This window comes from Oryctolagus cuniculus, chromosome 9 (genome assembly GCF_051225735.1).
Source record: "Oryctolagus cuniculus isolate XC-2025 breed Fujian yellow rabbit chromosome 9, ASM5122573v1, whole genome shotgun sequence".
Taxonomy (NCBI): domain Eukaryota; kingdom Metazoa; phylum Chordata; class Mammalia; order Lagomorpha; family Leporidae; genus Oryctolagus; species Oryctolagus cuniculus.
This window is the reverse complement of record NC_142875.1, coordinates 78,153,879-78,174,119: the sequence shown is the minus strand read 5'-3', so window position 1 is coordinate 78,174,119 and position 20,241 is coordinate 78,153,879. Positions and strand designations below refer to the sequence as shown.

The 20,241-nt window shown below is 43.1% G+C and overlaps 1 protein-coding gene across 3 annotated transcripts in view; it reads right to left on the bottom strand.

Moving 5' to 3' along the window:
* Positions 1-20,241, bottom strand: part of DCLK1 (doublecortin like kinase 1) — a 391,925-nt gene that overhangs the window by 97,607 nt on the left and 274,077 nt on the right. For all 3 annotated transcript variants that reach the window (XM_008273546.5, XM_008273545.5, XM_008273547.5), the window contains exon 5: positions 9,170-9,286. In XM_008273546.5, the coding sequence (XP_008271768.3) occupies positions 9,170-9,286 (117 nt within the window). The remainder of the gene's footprint in view (positions 1-9,169; positions 9,287-20,241) is intronic.

Genomic DNA, 20,241 nt, shown 5'->3' with positions numbered 1-20,241 from the left:
TAGGATACAGCATAGGTTCAGAGGAGATGTGGGAGATGTGGCTAGAAAGGAAGACTATGACCAAATCAACACTGTCCTCCTGAGAACAAGGAGTATGAACTTGGTCTAGCAGACAGTGAGTAATGGCAGCAAGTCAGACATCCATGGAAGGGCTGCTGTCAGGAGCAGGGACAAAGGTAGGGAGGAGGCCAGGTGGCAAGGGCTTTCAGCTGCCACAAGAAACAGAGGAGAGCTAGGACAGCACAGAGGCCACCCAGGCAGCAAGAGAGGAAGTCCAAGAGCCAGGCAGCAGACTGAACAGGGAAGGGGAGGGAATGATATGTTGAAGATGATTTGGGATTAAAAGAAAAAATAATAATATAGTAATAAAGCAGGATCATCCAGAGGCCTTTCATGTAAAATTTTGAACTTTTTGAATCCTGTCTGCTGAAATTCAAGAATACTCTGTAGTCATCATATGGGAATTAGGCAAATAAGGACCCTAAGGGTCAGGGTGGGTGAGGGTCCTGGAATGAGAGACCAGTTGCTGCAGGCTAGCCTCCCCTTTCAGGCAAGCCTGGGAGTCGGTCCTGGAGCAGCGCCTTAATGACCCCATGGACAGCATTCTCAGATAAGGCTGACTGGCTACTGCTCTTGTCCGCTGAAATGGTTCCTCCACTAGTGGTCTGCTTGCCACCCAATCATATGATCATCTTCCTGTTCTCATGCTATTGATTTTTTAAAATTGTTTATTTGAAAGGCATAATTACAGAGAGGAAGAGACACACAGAGAGATTTTCCATCTGCTGGTTCACTCCCCAAATGTTCACAACAGCCAGGGCTGTGCCAAGCAGCAGCCGAGAGCCCGGAGATTCCTGGGTTTGGGGGCGCAAGCACTTGGGCCACCTTTTGCTGCTTTCCAGGGGCATTAGCAAGAAGCTGGGTCAGAAGTGGAGCAGCTGGGACTGGAACTATGCCACTGGAGCTATGCCACAAGGCTGGCCCCACTATTAATTTAATATCAAATGCTTGTGGCATTTTCTTCCATCTCAATATCGCCAGCCTCTTAAACTGCCATCACTGAACTATCACTGTTTACCCTCCTCCTCTGATCTCCTGTTATAATTGCAAGTGCTTCCCAGATTTCTATCTTAAGCTTTACAAACCTGTTGGTGGGGGATGTGTGTGTTACATTTTTTTTTTTAATTACTGCTATATGCTAGGTTCTCTAAAACATACACCGTCAGCTCCAATCTCCTGATTTAAACACGGTAACTTGTTCCTAACTGCCCACTGGTGTTTCCAGAACATATCACACTCCCATGTCTAGAATGGAATTTGTTCCCTACTTCTCTTCACCTGACATACCTCTCCCCATCTCTGAGTGCTCTCTTTCTCTCTGGCCTCACGTCCAACTAAATTCCGAGTTCTAAAGTCTCCCCCTGTCCCTAGTAATGCTGTTTTGATTCTGTCCTGAGAATTTCTGTCCAGGATGACTACAGGGGACTCAAAGAGACTTCCTGGCTGCTGACTCCTTACCTGTGGTCTTCCTTTCTATCACCGTGTGTTTTTGCTTTTTTTGTTTTGTTTTGTTTTGTTTGTTTTGGACAGGCAGAGTTAGTGAGAGAGAGAGAGAGACAGAGAGAAAGGTCTTCCTTCCGTTGGTTCACCCCCCCCGAAAATGGCCGCTACGGCCAGCGTGCTGCGCCAATCCAAAGCCAGGAGCGAGGTGCTTCCTCCTGGTCTCCCATGCGGGTGCAGGGCCCAAGCATTTGGGCCATCCTCCACTGCCTTCCTGGCACACGGCAGAGAGCTGGGCTGGAAGAGGAGCAACCAGAACAGAATCCGGCGCCCCAGCCGGGACTAGAACCTGGGGTGCCGGCACCGCAGGTGGAGGATTAGCCAAGTGAGCCGTGACACTGGCCATGTGTCATATTTTCTAAAACTCAACTGTGGTCTTTCATGGCCTTACTTATAATCCCCATACATAACCCAAATGTAAGAAAAACACCTCCATGGCCCTGTGAAATCTGATCCACAACCAACCAGACTAACACCTCACATCCAGGCCTTTCCTAGAATTCTTGCCCCTCACTTCTACTTGACTAGCCCTAATGCGCCGTATACTTTCATGTCTTGTGTCTTAACTTACACTGGGAGGAAATGACTTCTTGGTCCTTCTCATCCTGGTAGAAATCCTCCCTCAAGTCTGACTCTCTAAGTCCTTGTCTCTTAGAAGCTTTCTCTGCCCGCATCTGTGAGATCTAAGCTCTTCTTCCTCTGGGCAGTCATGGCACTCATTACACCCTTAGAGTAAATGGTGTATATGTTTGTCTCACAACTAGAAAAAGGGCCATTTTTAAGTCAAGTTATGCTTTAATCAGCTTTATATCCTTGAGATTGAAATGATACTCAGGAAACATTTAATTAACCTGAGCATTAGCAATGGGAGTTTATGAAAACCAGTGATGTAGGGTGCTTCCTTCAGGTATATTAAGTGAAGATAGTAGTTCAACGATTTGTTTGTTGGTCCTTCCAGAGTGAGCACTGTGGGAAGTTGATAAGTGCAGAGAAAGAATATAAGATGAGCATTACGTGTCACAAGGAATTCTAGAAACACAAGGAATAAATCACCAGTCTCTTAATTTTCTTGATACGTTTTGTTTTCAACAATTCCCTGGGAACCCCAAAACAGAAAAGATCTCTCTTAGTATGTACAAGAGTGAACTCTCCACACTAAAGAAAAAGGCTGAGCTAAAAATTAATAGCTGAGCAACCTGCCTTTGAAGGAGTTTGATATAAATCAAAAGAATTTGATAAATTATACGAGCGAGCTGATTAAAATTCTCTCAACTTCCACAGCTTTGATTCTTGACTTATCTGCATATGTTGCATAAAATATTTTTATGTAACTGTAACAAAGTAAAATTTAAACAGCATAAATAAAAGACCAGGATTTCTGGAATCATATACAAATAAGTATTAAGTCCTGGAAAAATAAAATGGTGCTTCAGTCATGGTAGACATTAATTTCTTTAAAAAAGAGGTTTTTTTCCCTCCTTTAAATATTCACCCTTGCATTTCCAGCGCTGAGCATGGTGGTCTATGGTGGGGTCTCAATGCACATTGAAAGAATGAATGTTTAATGCTATCAGTGTTTCTCATAAAGCAGACTATAGACCACACATTTCTGAAAGGCCAGAAAGAGTGTTAGTTCTTGATGGGGGCATATATGGCACCTTTGGTGACTCAGTTATATTTGTCCTGGCTTCTGTAGACAGAGATTCTAAGAAAAGTGTGTCATTCTGTAAGAAAAAGTTGAGGGGCCAGCACTGTGGCATAGCAGGTAAAACCTCTGCCTGTGATGCTAGCATCCCATATGGTACCAGTTTCAGTTCTGGTTGCTCTGCTTCCAATCCAGCTCTCTGCTAATGTGCCTGGGAAAGCAGCAGAAGATGGCCCAAGTGCTTAGACCCTTGTACCCACATGGGAGACCCAGAGGAGACCCAGAAGAAGCTCCTGGCTCTTGGCTCCTGGCTTTGGCCTGGCTGAGCCCTGGCCATTGTAGCCATCTGGGGAGTGAATTAGCAGATGGAAGCACTCACGTGCTCTCTTTCTCTCTCTCTTTCTATCTCTATCTCTGCCTTTAAAATAAATAAAATAAGTGTTTTGGGGCTAGCATGGTGGCATAGCAGGTAGACCTGCCGCCTGCACTGCTGGCATCCCATATGGATGCTGGTTCGAATCCTGGTTGCTCCACTTCCGATCCAGCTCTCTGCTATGGCCTGGAAAACCAGAAGAAGATGGCCCAAGTCCTTGGGCTCCTGCACCCACATGGGAGACCCGGAAGAAGCTCCCAATTCCTGGCTTCATATGGGCACACCATGTACATGGGGAGTGAATGAGCGGATGGAATATCTCTCTCTCTCTCTCTGCCTCTCCTTCTCTCTCTGTGAAACTCTGACTTTCAAGTAAATAAATAAATCTTAAAAAAGTAAAATAAAATAAAATAAAATATCAAAATTCTTTTTTAAACGTTTATTAAATGGAAATGCCATGCTAAGACAAGCTTCAGTACCCCAAGGTCTTTTTCAGGCATCCAGGAAGAAGTCAACATTTTGAAGTCTGAAAGCTTAAAGGAAAACTGTAGCACTGAAACATTAAGATAGGTAAATAGAATTTTCTTATACTTTCAACGTGAAGAAAACAATATAAGTCAGAACTCAACTTTATCAGTTTTACTGAAATCAGTGAGTAAATATTACATTCCTATTTCCAGAGAAGTTTTATTATAATTTCCTTGTGCAAAAAACAGAATTTGCTTAAAATGGTTTCAACTGCACATTTTACAAGATGTATGTGTTTCAAAGATATATACATGAAAAGGGCCAGCCCATATTTAAATACTCTTTATGATGCTCTTATATATTCTTGTTTCTTTAAGAAAGAAACTGAAAACCATTTCTCTGGTTTGTTAGTTGTTCTGTGTCTGCTAAGTGTTTAATTATCTAGGGGAATATTACTCTTTTTGTGTAATATGAAGACTTCTGGTTTCACTTTTTTCTAGTTCTATTTGCCTTCTTTAGGCACTTCCTGCTATAGAGACTAAACAATTCAACAGATATATGAATGGTGTCATCCATAAATTCTTTAGTAGGTCTTGACCCCCACGCTTCTTGAAAGTAGGGGCTCTTTCCTTTCATCTCTGCATCATTAGCACCTGGAAAACACTTGACACTAGTAGGCCTGCACATGACATTTCTGAATGTGTAAATGAATACCTTACATTAATAAATCACTCAGAACTTTTTTTATTTCCAAGAAAAGGAATAGGTAAAGGGCAAAGGGAGGATTTATGAAGGATTCTCATTTTTATTCCAACGCTAAATTAGAAAAGTTTCCCTTCACTACTGAGGTACACCAGGAAACTGAGGTGAATTACTTAATTCTTGAAATGATGGTGTTAAGAGGATTAATAGTAAGGTTTATATTGCATAGTATTATGATGCTGTTAATTGTGATCTCAAAGCAAGTACAAGATGAATTATTTCCTAGAGATCAAAACTCTCCTAAGTGGTGGTAAAGAAGCTGCCACCAAAGGCCTCCAGCTTGGTTATCCAGACAGAGCATGGGAAGGGGCCAGCCCTGAGTGGTCATTCAGTCTGAGACTCTGAGCAAAGCAGTGCACTCAGCTCTTCTTTTGCTTCTTCATTTCTACAGAGATAATAGTAACTTTTCTTACTTGCTAACTGGGAATTGTTGCAGAGCTTGATGGGATAAATGTCCTATGTAACTATGATATTTCATAGTTGTATGCTAAGCTAACCATATTGTTATTAACATCCACATGGCCTAAAAACTGAGCAAATCTTAACTTTACAATGTGTTTCAATTTCTATCAAATGAAGGAAGATGAACACTGAAAGTGGAAATCTAATAACTAAACTAGGAATCATTTCAAAATTTACATTACAAATATTCTTTAATGTTCAAAACAGGTTCTTGGTGGTCATTGGATTTGGGGCAATATCAGTTTTTAAGGGATATTAAAGTAAAATCATCACTATCCAAGTGTCTGTGATTTATGAAAAATGCTAAACAACTATTTTTTAAAAATTGAGATTCAACCAATATAGAGGAAATTTACTGTTACTTTTCATTGGTTTCGACTGTCAGAATTGAGTGAGGATTGGAGACCTGGACAGGGCAGTGGATGGACCTCAAAGGGAAGCTCCCCAACATCCAGTTGTTGCACTTGTCTGATAAGAAATGGTGACACCAAAAGGGAATGGTCTCGGAATCACTGCTATAATCCACACACTTGTGACTGTCAGCTGGCTGCTCTGTAGAGCCTCTGTACACTGGAATCATTCCAATGAGGGTAGAAGATTTACTATGATCCAGAGTAGGGAATAGTCCTTGCATATCACAGCCTTTTATACAACCAGGGAATGGTTGTGTGTCATCTCTTCTAGGTCAACATGGCAGGGAGTTGGCTGGAAGATCAGTGGCACATAAATAATTTCAACTTACAAGTTTAAGGATACCTTGAATGAAGTGTTACTTTTTCAAGAACATATTGATTTGGAGAATTGATGTGGATTCTACTTTCTTTATAGAAATGATACCACCTGGCAAGGCTTGTATTACTAGGGATGATTCCAAGTTAGTGCTCATCAAATCCACCTGGTTTTCACTAGAGTTGAAAAAAGGCTCTAGGGACGTTTGTTTGAAAAACCTATTTGTTTTGAGGTAGCAGGTCCCATCAATGTTAAACCTTCAAAAGGAATGTGGTAGTGATGAATGCAAATACGTTTATCGTACAGGCCAATATGCTTTCCTGAGTTTTCAAAGTTACTTTTGATAAATAAATATATATAAATCTTAGACATGCTAGGGTCCTATGTTGTGGCATGGCAGGTGAAGCTGCCGCCTGCAGTGCTGGCATCCCATGTGGGTGCTGGTTCGGGTTCTGGCTGTTCACTTCTGATCCAGCTCTCTGCTATGGCCTAGGAAAGCAGTAGAAAATGGCCCAAGTCCTTTGGTCCTTGAATCCATATGGGAGACCAATAGGCTAGCTAGGCCAATGATCTGTCTCCCTTACTGCTCTGTGAAAGTTTATTCTACAGCCTGGGTTTGGTCGCAGAAAATGAACCCTGTTCTTTGTTCAAGAATGACCATCCTCCAACAGAGCTCAATGTTACGCTGTCAGCTGGTGCACGGACACACTAACATGCAGCAATTTCAGAATCATGCTGACATTTCATGGAGTCCTCCCTCTGTGTGTGGGTGGTGTCTTTCTTGGAGAGAGAGATATTCTCTAATATTCCAGCAAAGAGATGATCTTTGGAAGGAAAGTCTGTCTTCTCCAGGTGACTGATTCTCTACAGCCAGGACATTGTAAGGAGGTAGAAGAGGGAGTTGGTGAAAGACCTCCTTGGCACACTGTACCCTTGGTCTGCATATCTTGCTATCTGGAGGTCTGCTCTTGGGTTGGAATAGTTAGTGATAGAAATTGTCACTTGGAGGCAAGCAGGGAGGTGGAAAGCAAGTCATCTCTAACTTGCCAATAAATGAAGATGAGCAAGCCACATCTTTCCCCCCAGATTATCCAGAGTCAGTTGACTTCCTGAACTTACTTCCTTTCTGTTGTCTGCATCCTAGTGGTTACCAAATGTGGGTGTGCATCAGAGCCACCTGGAGGGCTTGGGGATGCCCAGGCTGCTGAGCTCCAGCTCCAGAGCCTCTGGGTAAGCAGATCTGGACTAGGCTCAAGACTTTGCACTGCCGACAGGTGGTCAGGTGATGCTGCTCATCTCAGCACCATTGCTCTCTTTCTTGAAATGTATGCCATGGACTACTAAAATCATTCTGAGTACTTGCTGAAGCACAGGTTTACCTCCTTAGTCAGAATCTGAGGGAGTGGAGGTCAAGATGACAAACTCTGCCAAGTGCTCAGGTGATCTCCATGAACTCTAAACTGATCTCACTGCATCCCCAGTTAGCAGTCTCATTTTGGGGTTCCATCCAGATGAGCTATGCTATTTAATGAATTTATTTATCTTAAAGGCAGAAATATAGAGAAGAGACAGAAAGAGAGATCTCCCATGTGTTGGTTAACTCTTGATATGCCCCCAAACAGCCAGAGCAGGGCTAGGCTGCAGCTGGAAGCCAGGAATTCAATCCAGATCTCTCATGTGGGTTTCAGGTACTGAAGTACTTGAACCATAAACTGATACCTCCCATAGTGCACATTAGCAGGAAGCTGTAATAGGAAGGAAAGCCAGGAATCGAACTCAGGTACTCTCACAGGGGATGTAGATGTCCCAGGTGGTGCCTTAACTGCTAGGCCAAATGCCTGCCCCAGCTATACCATATTGAGAGTTCTCAGCTGAATCTTAAATCAGGAGGGTTTAACAAGCTGCAACTCAAGTACCAGCTGTGCCCTGAGGCTGATCCTGAGACTGGATATGATGTTGGCTTTGCTGTGGGAAGGGGGCAGGGGGTGCCACCCTTAGAGGTAATGTCAAAGCAGAAAGTGGTCTTTGGAGACCCATCAAGGGAATAGTGGTAATTAGTACAGTCCTAGGAGGAAGGTGATTCCAAACCAAGTTCAGTGTAGCCATCAATCTATTAAGAGTTCCCTCTTAGGCAGCCCCAGCTGAGAGCTCTTTCCATGCTACCCTGGGTGTGCTGTTGAGTAAAAGGCCATTGTGTAGGCCCTAAAGGTCTTTGTCCTGATTTACAAGAGCTGCTCTGAGTTTCCAACAATTTATTGCCCATTTTATAAAGAATCAGAAGTTTGAAATTTCCCAATAAAGAAATAATAGATGTTTGAGAAGGACATGTCAATTATGTATAATGATCTTATTAGACACATACATAAAGCAAATGATCACGTTGTACCCTATGAACATGAACAATTATATGCCAGTTAAAAGTAAATTTGCAATCTAGTTAATTAAACTAAAATCCACACATTTTTGTCTTCATGAAATCAAATGCCAATCACTTTGATGTTTGTACCATTTAATGATTCCCATTCAACAGTTTGTATCATTTAATATACAATTCCCCTTAATAGTGACACAAACCTCATACCTAAAACCACCACCATCAACTACAAAAGGCACCTTTGCATAGAACCAAAGAAGGCGCAGCTGAGATGCTAATCCCGTGAGGCCACAGCCAGCTCCCATAGCAGCACCTGAACCCTTGAAGGGCCACGGCAGTGACCGCTGCAGTGACCACTGCCCCATACGATCCATCTCACTGCTTTTAGCACCATACACAGCCACAAAAGGAAACTGAGGCCAGAACAACAGTTCCGGGAAAACGTGTTGGACACTCTTTGTAAGCCAGACCCAGGTAGAACAAATATTTTGGCAGAAACTTCTATAGCCTGGAAGATGAACTTCCGTGGCAGAATAACATAATTCAGTAGCGCGCTTCTATCTGTGGACCAATCTGGGTTTCCTGAGCCTTCACTAAGCAAGTTTTCCCTAGTTTGCTTCTTTTTCTTACAGCCAACATGCTAGACTCCTAGACTCCGTTAAATCTGTTCATCCACTCTCCCATGCTCTAAAATTATCACCGGAATCTGCACCATGTTAGAAACCTCACACTGGGGCTTCACACACCCTCTCCTCATCCTGCGTCAGAAAGCAGGCTGTCTCCTCTGATGCTTTACCTGAGCTGGTGGAGGCCGGGGATTTGCTGCGCCGGGAAGGTCCTGGGCTCTTGGTGGTGCTCCTGCGGGATGATGAAGCTATTTTGGTGTAGGAAGTGGACTTCACCACACGACATTCTGGGGAAAGAACAACAACCAACATTAGGTTTGCGTAACATCACCCACACCATCCCAGAATGCTCAAGAGACCTGGGGTAGGAATATACTAGCGTCCTCGGTCACACCTGCCTCCTGCCAATATCAGGCTTAGCTAGGACAATGGAATCAGGAAAACGAGAAAGGACAAGGTGAGCTCCCTAGGCACGAAAGTCAGTAATACTCCATGACCTTCTTTTCAAAAGCTGGTAGAAAAGTGGAATTGAGTTTATTTCAGTGCAAAAAGTTTTTTTTTAAAGCATTTTATTTATTTATTTTAATGACAGAGAGAGAGAGGTCTTCCATCTGCTGGTTCACTCCCCAGATGATCTCAATTGACGGAGCTGAGCCAATCCGAAGCCAGGAGCCAGGAGCCAGAATCTTCTTATGGGTTTCCCACATGGGTTCAGGGGCCCAAGCACTTGGGCCATTTTCTACTGCTTTCCCAGGCTACAGCAGCAAGCTGGATTGGAAGAGGGCAGCCAGGACACAAACTGGAGCCCATATGGGATTCTGGCACCACTGGTGGAGGCTTAGCCCACCACGCCACAGCCCTAGCCCTGCAAAACGGTTTTGAAATCTATGCATTCTATGCAGTTTTCTTGATATGCCTTTCATATGAACTTTAAAAAAATGTATGTGTGAGTGAGAGAAGCAGAGAGAGAGAGAGAGAGAGAGAGATCACACTCTCATCTATTGGTTCACTCTCAAATGCTAAGACTAGACCAGGCCAAAACTAAGAAATTAGTCAAGGTATCCCAGGTGGGTGGCAGGAACCTAATTGCTTGAGCCGTCACTGCTGCCTCCCAGAGTGTGAATAGCAGGAAGCTGGGTTCAGAAACTGGAGCTGGGCATCAAACCCAGTTACTGTAATATGGGATGTGGGTGTCTTAAGTGCTAGAATAAATGCCCACCCTTCAATGAACTTTTTCAAGATTCCATGTATGAGCAAATTTCAAAACTTTCCTGCACCCAAATAAACAACTTTTAATTCCATTTCCTATGAATTTTTGGAAATACCCTTGTATTTTGGGTCAATTGGGAGTAATAGACTCATAAAGAATTGCTTTTTTTTTTTTTTTTTGGTCCTCTCTATATCTACTTCTTGAGTTATTTCTATATGTGTGTCTCTTTTAGAATAAATTGTTCTTTCTGCCAAGAAAAAATCTAGGAAGAAAGGTCAACCTTATAAATCCAGAAATGTGATGATGGAAGTTTCTGCTCATCATGACAGATCTAAGTTTACTGTCCTAGGGGGGTGGGGGTCCTCATCATTACTCTTGTGGGGCTTCACCATGTGTGGGAAATGATGGCATTGGCACAGAAGCGGTGAAACTGAGGAAGAGATGGCACTGCCCAAGGGCACTGTGGGAGCCAGTGCCTCTACACGAAGCTGCTGGAGAGTCTATGTTATGTGTCTAAAGTAGTTATTAGCCTGGGGTTGAGAAACAACTTCACTTCTGTTAGATTTAAATCCTAAGGGCTCATGTTCATTACTTTTTTTTTTTTTTTTTTTTTTTGACAAGCAGAGTGGACAGTGAGAGAGACAGAGAAAGGTCTTCCTTTGCCGTTGGTTCACCCTCCAATGGCCGCTGTGGCCAGCATGCTGCTGCCGGCGCACCGCGCTGATCCGATGGCAGGAGCCAGGTACTTCTCCTGGTCTCCCATGGGGTGCAGGGCCCAAGCACTTGGGCCATCCTCCACTGCCTTCCCTGGCCACAGCAGAGAGCTGGCCTGGAAGAGGGGCAACCGGGACAGAATCCGGCGCCCCGACCGGGACTAGAACCTGGTGTGCCGGCGCCGCAAGGCGGAGGATTAGCCTAGTGAGCCGCGGCGCCGGCCCGTTCATTACTTTCAATACTGCTCATCTTAAATAGCAAAGACCTTTCTATTTTCCTCCTAGTGAGCTGCATTGACCAATAATGATCTTGTACTAATCCACCCATCCTGTTCTCAAGAAACCACTTTTAATAATGTTTTAGAAAATTGCAAGTTTTAATGATAACCAAAACCCCCCCATATAACCCATGATGCTTTTTTGGCAAGAGGTTATGCAAACTTTTAGAAATGGTTCCTATTCATTTATATATTTAAACAACATTGGCATTAGTGTATACATCTTGACCTGCTACCAGCCTTTTTCACTCCACCATATCTTGTAAGCATTTTCATTCTCTTTCTTAATGTCTGTAGAGCAGTTTTCTGCATGGAATAGAATGTTTACTTAACCAAATTCCTACCACTGGAAGGATATCAAATTTGCTTTCCGTATTTCACTATACTAATTACTCAACAATACTCTTGTAAATGAATGTGCAGTTATTAAATTATTTCCTTATGCTAGATTTAGCCCCTGACACCCAAAATTTCATTTCTGGCAACTAGAAACCAAGGGTACATTATAAGTGCTCAGGAATATTTGCTGAATGAAATGGCTTTGGGGGGTTGAAAGACAAGTACTTTGAAACAAAACAAAACAAAACAAAAAAACTCTTGACAAGTTGCTCTCTGAAAGGTCTGACCCAAATTAAACTTTCCATGAGTGGTCATTTGCCTGACCCCTGACTGAGGTTACATATTATATTAAAAAAAAAAAAAAAACTTTGCTGAATTCTAAACAAGGATTAGATCACATTGCTTGAAACCTGAATTTGTTTGATTGCCCACAGTGTCGTTCATGTTTTTCCACATACATGTTAACCATTTGAGTTTCTTCTTTCGCAATGACTTATTTAGACTCTTTGCTCAGTTGTAGTTGGGATGCTCTTTTTCATATGGGTTTGTAAAAACATATCTATAGGAAAAATTTACCCCTTAGCCTATCATGTTATAAATGTTTATCTTTGTAAGTAGTTGTTGACATATGTTAGCCTTTAAATTTTTTAAAGATTTATTTATTTATTTGAAAGAGCATCAGAAAGAGGGGCAAGACAGAGAAAGTGATCTTTTATCTGCTAGTTCACTCCCCAAATGCCTGCCACAGCCAGGGCTGGGTCAGGTTGAAGTCAGGAACCAGGAATTCCATCTGGGTCTCCCATGTGAGTTATTGGATAATCCTATGTGGGTTGTATGGACCCTAGTACTTGGAGATTATCTGTGGTTTTCTTATACACATTAGCTGCATCAGGGCAGCTGAGACTTGAGAGCAGTGGCTCAACTCACTGTGCTACCACCACACCCCCTAGGTCAGCCTTTTAAATGTGGTATTCTTTAGAAGTACAGTAGTTTAACATTAGAGTCTAATCTATTAGCTTTTCCATCATGTGTTTTTTAAACCACTTTATACTTCAGTAACAAAGAACTCAGAGTCATTCCAGACCTAATGCTGATGCTTGACTTTAACTTTGAAGTTTTTCTTCCATATCGATGCATTTCTAGTTTCTAAGTTCAAAACATGTTTTTTCATTATACACTCTGAATGAATAAAATAGCTTATATTGTTTAGTAAAAAAGGAACACGAGTGTCTATGAAATACAAATGTTAGAATCAGAGATGGGACATAGAGGAGAGTCTTAAGAATTTACTTGGTGCAAGAAGGCAAGATTTCAGAAGAGAAAGAAGGCTGGTAGATGGATAGAAGTGACTGTGTCTTGGCATATAAGTATTTGTGGCTTCCTCTGCCCGTGCTGGGGACCCAAAGCAGAGAGAAATGGACCAGGACATTTCGGAGCCTCCTTAGTCTTCCCCAACAGTTACTTGATCCACTGTTGGCTGTGCTGGCCTCCCCAGGTGGCCTTGCAAGAGATTTCCATTTCTTCAAAAACAGAAAAAAGACCCACACATGTGGGAACATCTATAAGAATTAAATTATAGGAATAACCAAGAAACAGAACATCAAACATCAGAAGAGATGATATGATTGGAAACACCAGGAACATTTACATGAGACTATAATAGCAGAGGATGTGTTGGCAGAGACTTAAATTCACAAAATAGAACTTTGGGATGTGTGAAGATCTCAAATCCTCTCAAGATTCTGTCCATACAACTGACCACACATCCTGGAGTTGTCCCAGTTTTTGGACATCCACCTAGCCTTGTGGAAATTTTGTCAAGCACCCACAGTGTGCCTGGCTTTAAGAGCTGCAGGTATGATGCAATATAGTGCAATGTTTTGGAACTTGAAACACTCACCACACAGTAATAGGAGCATAGAGTCTTCTAGCCAGCAAGACTTCTTTTTGCTAATTTTTATTTCATCAACTTCATATGTGCAAAATGTTAATTTATGCAACAAATTGCTTTTAAGTAATAATATATTTTCTCATTTTAAATCAAGACAAGGGCAGGATGACCAGGACTTTTTGTTTTAGGTCAGGACATTTAGAGGTCACATAAATTTAAAATAATAATTTAAAAAGCTCAACACATCTAGTTAGCAGGAATGAAAACTTAAAATAGAAAGCTACCAGATGGTGCACATTGTTAATAACACCCATCTATGAGCCACAACATGAATTAAAAAGTTGATTTCAGGGTTTGTCTCATGCTGTTTGCCACGGGTGCCAGAATTGCTGGTCACGGCTCCAACTACCAACTAGGGCACCAGATCAGCATCACAGAACTAATGTTAGCACACTAAGTTGACATCTTTTCAGCTATTAGAAAGAAACTAGGTATTTTGGTTAGACAGCTCGGTCTTATCAGAGCAAATATAGACATTTCATTACATTTTAAAAGTATTCAAAAGAATTCGTGGGCTGATGCCATGCTTCCAGTTTCCTTTGCTTTTTGTATACTTGGTTTCTCATCATACTATTAATCAATCATGATTATTCATCTGCTAGTCTGCCTCTCCACACTTTTACTCCGCTGAGCCCTAACTAGTTCCTGGCATAATACAACACTTCTAGTAGCTGCTAAATAGAGATTGGTCTCAAGTGCTACTGATCCTGTTACTATTCCTGTCAACTCCTGGTGTTCACTGAACTAATCCAACTTTTCACTTTACAGATGGAGAAACTGAGTCTCAGCAGGGCTAAAGGACTTACATCAGAACCTGAGTCTCTTGGGTCAGTGGCTTCCTCACCATCCCAGGATCTAATATTATTCCTCTGCAAATAAAGCCTGAGAAATTTCTCTGTGCTCAGGACAGGGACTGACAAAGGGATGACGATGGATAGTGGATAGGACCACAGTCAGTCGCACATCAACATCAAATTGAACCTTTTAGATACTCAGACTACCTTTCTATCAAACTGTCAATTGTATCAGAAAAGAAGAAACGAAGAACTCTCTTTCAGAAGTGGATTTCTAATGAAGTAATAGCTTGGGGGAATCATGGAGTCTGAAAGGTAATTACAAATATTACAAATCGTGTACCACTTGCCTTTAGGATAAGTGAAGCTGCATGAGTCATGCTGCAGATCAGGATAATTCTGAAAGGTCTGCATTGACTAACAGAAGCAGAAGCAACAAAAAAAATTCATAGTAACTGCTTTTTTTCCTGGGGTCAAAATAAACCCAGCTGAAGAATATTGCAGTGCCAAGCCATAAATTACCAGTAAAAATACAAAAAAAGTCCAAACATCTTTTCCACTAAAATTTAGATTTTAAATATTTTAATTAATTTAATGGGAATTGTGTTTTGTAATCATGAAAAATGCACTGAGGAGACACAAATGCTGAATTACTTTAGAGAGAATGCCAAAATCTTTGTCAGCTTAAACCACAATTTAGAAACATTGTGAGTAATAGAATCTAAGTGGCCAGTGAATAAAAAAAGTGTTCCCACAAAGGACATTTTCATAGCCTCCAGCTAGGAAGAAAGCAGCACCCCCATTCTCCCTCTCAGATAGGGGGAATCACTTCTTTATTCTGGCGATTTGGTGCACCCCTGTCATGATCAACTGTCCACAAAGCTGCTTTCCTTTGGCTGTGGAGACCCTGGACAATGCAGACTCTTCATGGAAGGCGACATGGAAAGACTGTAGCTAAGCCAGCTGGAGGGGGCTGACAGACTCCTTACTAAAGAAAACAGTCCACTCAAATTACAGTCATCCCAGGAGGTTGATTCTAGGACCCTACCCAACCTCCTCCCTTGAATACCAAAATCTGTAGGTGCTCAAGTCCCTTAAATAAAATGGCATGGTGTTTGCATAGAACCTAAGCAATCGTCCCATACAGCCTCCTGTATACTTCAAATCATCTCTAGTTGATGTACAGTACCAAACACAATGTAACCACTATGTAAATAGTCATTGTACTGAATTGTTTAGGGAATAAGGATAAGGAAAAAAATCTGTACAGGCTTAGTACTGACACAATTGGGGGAAATATTTTTTTGATCTGGTTTAATTAATCCAATTTGGTTTAATACTTTGGTTTACTCCACAGATGTGGGACCTGAAGATATGGAGAGCCAACTGCATGGGAAAGAAGATCCAACACATGACTGATGACTGAGCTTCCCACAGCAAGCAAACAAGGTCTGTTTAATCTCTGCTTTAGAAGGTTCCTTTGATAACATTTTTAAGATTTATTTATTTATTTGAAGGGCAGAAGCAGAGAGAGAGAGAGAGAGAGAGAGAGAGATCTCCTTCACCTCCTAAATGGCCACAACGGCTGGGGCTGGGCTGATCTGAAGCCAGGAGCCTCTTTTGAGTCCCCTGAAGTGCAGGGTCCCAAGCACTTCAGCCATCTTCTAGTGTTTTCCCAGGCCATAGCAGAGAGCTGGATCTGAAGTGGAGCAGCTGGGACTTGAACTGGTGCCCATATGGGAAGCCAGCGCTGCAGGTGGGAGCTTTACCTGCTACACCACAGTGCTGGCCCCCTGATAACTTTTTGAGGTGAAAAATACCATTATCCAGAAGGTGTATAGTAACATTAGCTTTACAGATGTTTTGGGGATTTGGTAAAATAGAAGTTGAAATGTTTGCCACCTGCACCCAAGTCATTCAAGAAATGGGCATTCTGTGATGGACAGATTTAGCGACAACCCAGATGGTGGTGTGTAGGGAGGAAGGGGAACATCTTTGGCTATGTTCCTGTTGGCATGAGACTGCTTCAGCAGAACCTCCCTCCACTTAGGAACAGTTGGTAGGTAGGCTGAAGTGTTCTACAAGGTGCTGAAGAATAGAAACAATGACAGATTCCACCGCAGGCACCCACAGCTCACCTGAGCATGCACAGCACTCCTGCATTGCAAGGGGCCCCCTGGAACCTTTTGGAGAACCTTGAACAAGGCAATGATGAATGAAGTCCTTGGGTGTCTAGATGACCTTGGTGACCTGCTGCATATTGGCTAGGGAAAGCTTTTCAACCAAGGGACGTTTTTACTCCTGGGATCTCTTTTTGGAACCTGCCAGAATAAAAGTATTCTCAGGCAGAGACCTCACAACTTCTCTCTGAATTCAGTTTTCCTGAACTATCAAGGAGATGGGCGAGTTCATCTGGAGAATCCATCACGAGCAGCCGATGCCTCGTGCTTTCTGCCATACCCTAATTACAGAGACAAGCTTCCTCTTACTCTGGCAAAGGTGCAGAGCCTCCAAATGGAATAATATTCCTCCCTGTTGCTCTATGCAAAAGAGAGTCAGGAAGCACAGCCAGTTCTAGAGACTTTTTATAAAAATGGCACAAGCTCAATAATGAAAAGAGAGAACTAGCAATTCCGGCTGTCTCACTCTCCAACATGTTGCCCTAGCAGTTGGAAGGCCTCTCTTTAGGAGGATCAAGGCTTTCATTGGTTGCTGGGTCATTTCTCTCCTCGAATCAGACATGTTCTGTGTATATGGGTCATCTGTCTCAGTGCCTGGGGGATTCACCACATCCCATCTCAGGGGTTTCGCAGCTTCCACGGTTCCTGATTAGTCTCCAGCTTGTCTGCTTGGCTGGGCTGAGCACAGCTTTCCTGGTAGAATTCACCATTCAAGTTTATTTCCTACAGAAATACAAGGACTTTCATACTTGACAGGAGCATTATAGCAGATGTAGCTCCTCAGAGGAAGGGTCAGCCTGCATCTCCCAGCTGCACATTCTGGAAGGACTGAGCCTGTGTTGTTTCTGCTCTACCTGGTTTCTGAATCAACCTGGCACCACAGTAACACTGCCATCACTACTGCCTCTAGGGCTTGGAACAAGTGCGACTTCCCTAAGCCCCATATGTAGCATGTCTGTGATAAAAGCACTTCAAGAGTGAAGCACTCTAAAACACAGCTTTGAAACAATAAGGTCCGGGGGCGGGCGTTTAGTCTAGCAGTTAAGATGCTCGTGTTCTACATCAGAGTGTCAGGGTTTGATACCTTCCTCTGGCTCTCTGCTAGTGCACACCCTGCGCAGCAGCGGGATGACTCAAGTAGTTGGGTACCTGCCTCCTACGTGGGAGATCTGCACTGAGTTTGGCCCAGCCCATCCCCAGCCTTTGCAGGCATTTGGAGGGTGAACCAGCAGAAGGGAGCACTTCTCTCTCGGTCTCTCAGGTAAGTAATTTTAAAGTAAATAATACTGTCTGAAGCCAACTGAGTTGGAACAAAGGTATCAGTTGGAATGACTGATTTAGCGAAAGAGTAAAAAGTCCCAGAAGACTGCATGCTAAAAATACAGGCACGTGTGTGTGTGTGTGTGTGTGTGTGTGTCAACCAGCACCTGCACTGGCTCAGCACAATTTTCTGAACACCCAGCAAGCACTCCAGCTGGCGCCCACATGCTCTGCAAGGCAGGGCTCCGCCTTCTCGGCTGAGAACTGACAGTTACGTAACATCTGCAGAAGGCTTTCGGGCACTTGGATTTTTTTGTATTAACATCGCTGGAGTCACTGCTCAGACCTACTGTGTTGATTGTGTATTACTAGTCAGCTTCTTGTTACTCTAGTTCAAATATCTCTGAGAGTTGTGGAACAGGATTTATTTTGGTCTACAATTCAGAGGTTCACAGTTCAGGATCAGGCAGCCCTATGAGTCTGGCATCTGATGGAGGAATGGATGTGGAGGAATTATCTCTGCCAGGAAGCAGAGAGAGAAGCTAGGCAAAGCTCAACCTGAATAACCAGGCTTCTCGTGAGGCCCACCTTCTGTGGGGAAGCCCCCAGTGACCTAAAGACTCCCCACTAGACTCACCTCTCAGACACCACAATCAAGTCTCCACCCTTAATCCATCAACCCTTAACAGTAAGACTTCAGAGTTTAAACATCTGCATAAATTTGGGGAGCTATGTTCTGCTCAACCCTTAACAGCTTTTATGACTGATTCTCCCTTATAAATTCTCCCTTTAACTATCAGTCACATAAGAGAAAAGTTCATTTGTTACTCTATAAGAGTCCAGAGCTACATGGGGGTCCCAAAGGGTAGGTCCTGGTAACCCAGGTTCTGGGTCTTATTTCTGTCTCCTTTGACTGTGTTCATCCACATGATCCCACTGGGCTCATTTTTCTGTGTCTGAGATTTAGCCTAGTGGAGAAAGGGAGAAAAGAAATAAGGCCTCCAGATATGAGGCAAGAAAAGCTGCCTTGTGCCTTATGCTAGCAGATTTTCATTTCCTGAAACTGATGCTGTTCTTCCCTTCTTCTAATGTGTCAATTACACTAGTGCCTCTTGCAGGTTGCAAACTTGGCCTCTACCCACTAGGTGCCATAGCAGCTCCCTAGATGTGATGACCAAAAATGGGGTGCATCTTGCCCCTGGTTAAGAGTGAGATGTCTTCATTAGGCTACTGGGGCCCTCAATTAATTCCTAACTTCATCTTTGGAGGTGTAAATGCAGCCATCACCAACCACCTCCCTGGACCACTAAACATTGTATTTCGCACATTCTTTCTACAGTTATGAACAATATGGATTGATAGGCTTTAATGTACTCACAATACTGTAGGTGACACAATCATCAATCAGTGCTGAAGGGTCTTCCTATTGTCTGTTAAAATTGGATCAGCATGGGGCTGGCACTGTGAAGGGGTGTTTAAGTCCCTGCTTGCGATGCCTGCAGCTAATAGGTAGCCATATCAAAGTGTTCACGTGAGTCCCTGCTACTCTGCTTCTGATCAAGTTTCCTGCCAATGCACCTGAGAAGAAAGCAGTTGATGGAGCAAATATTTGGACCCTGCCACCCACGTGGGATACCCATATGAAGTTTATGGCCCTTGGCTTTGGTCTGGCTTAGACTATTGTGGCCATATGGGGAGTACACAGGCAGATGGAAGACTTTCTCACTTGCTCGCTCTTGATCTCGTTCTCTCTGTCCCCGACACTCTCCTCCCCCAACCCCGCTCCACATTTCCAATAAATAAATCTTTTTTAAAAATTGGATCAGTATTCATTGCCTTATTCACCTCTGAAAACACAGAGATTTGAGATGTCGGTGATTTCTTATTTGAGAGTTTGGAGAACAGAGTCATGGGCACATATGGTAGAGAAAGGCGCCTTCCACACTGCACTGGGCAAACCAACCACTGCAGAAGGGCCAGGAGCATGGCCCGTGACCAGCTGCATTCTAAGTCAAGCCCTTCAAATTCCAGGTATTACCTGACCCCTGAAACACCTCTTTTGGAACCCATTCCAAAGTAGCACAAGTCAAGTCTTTTCAGCAGTGTGCCAAGTACCCTGCAGGAGATTTCTGTTTTTACCCTAGTGGGATGAAGGATTTACAATCCCAGTCATTAAACTTGGCAGCATTGCCTAAAAACAACATAATCACGTGCATTTTCCCTGCTTTGAAATCAGAGTCTTGTCTTCCAAATCTCAAATATAAGTGCCACTGGTAAGTTTGCTTGCCCATAAGAATACCTCATCAGCAGTAACACATGTACCAGGAGGCAGCCTTTTCCCTCTGGGATTTTCATCAACTGTTCAGCTGCTTCTTCACTGGCTGATACAGCTTTACCAATAGTTTTCTTTGTCTTTTTGAAAGTAATGCAGGTATAGGCCGGCGCCGCGGCTCACTAGGCTAATCCTCCGCCTTGCGGCGCCGGCACACCGGGTTCTAGTCCCGGTCGGGGCGCCGG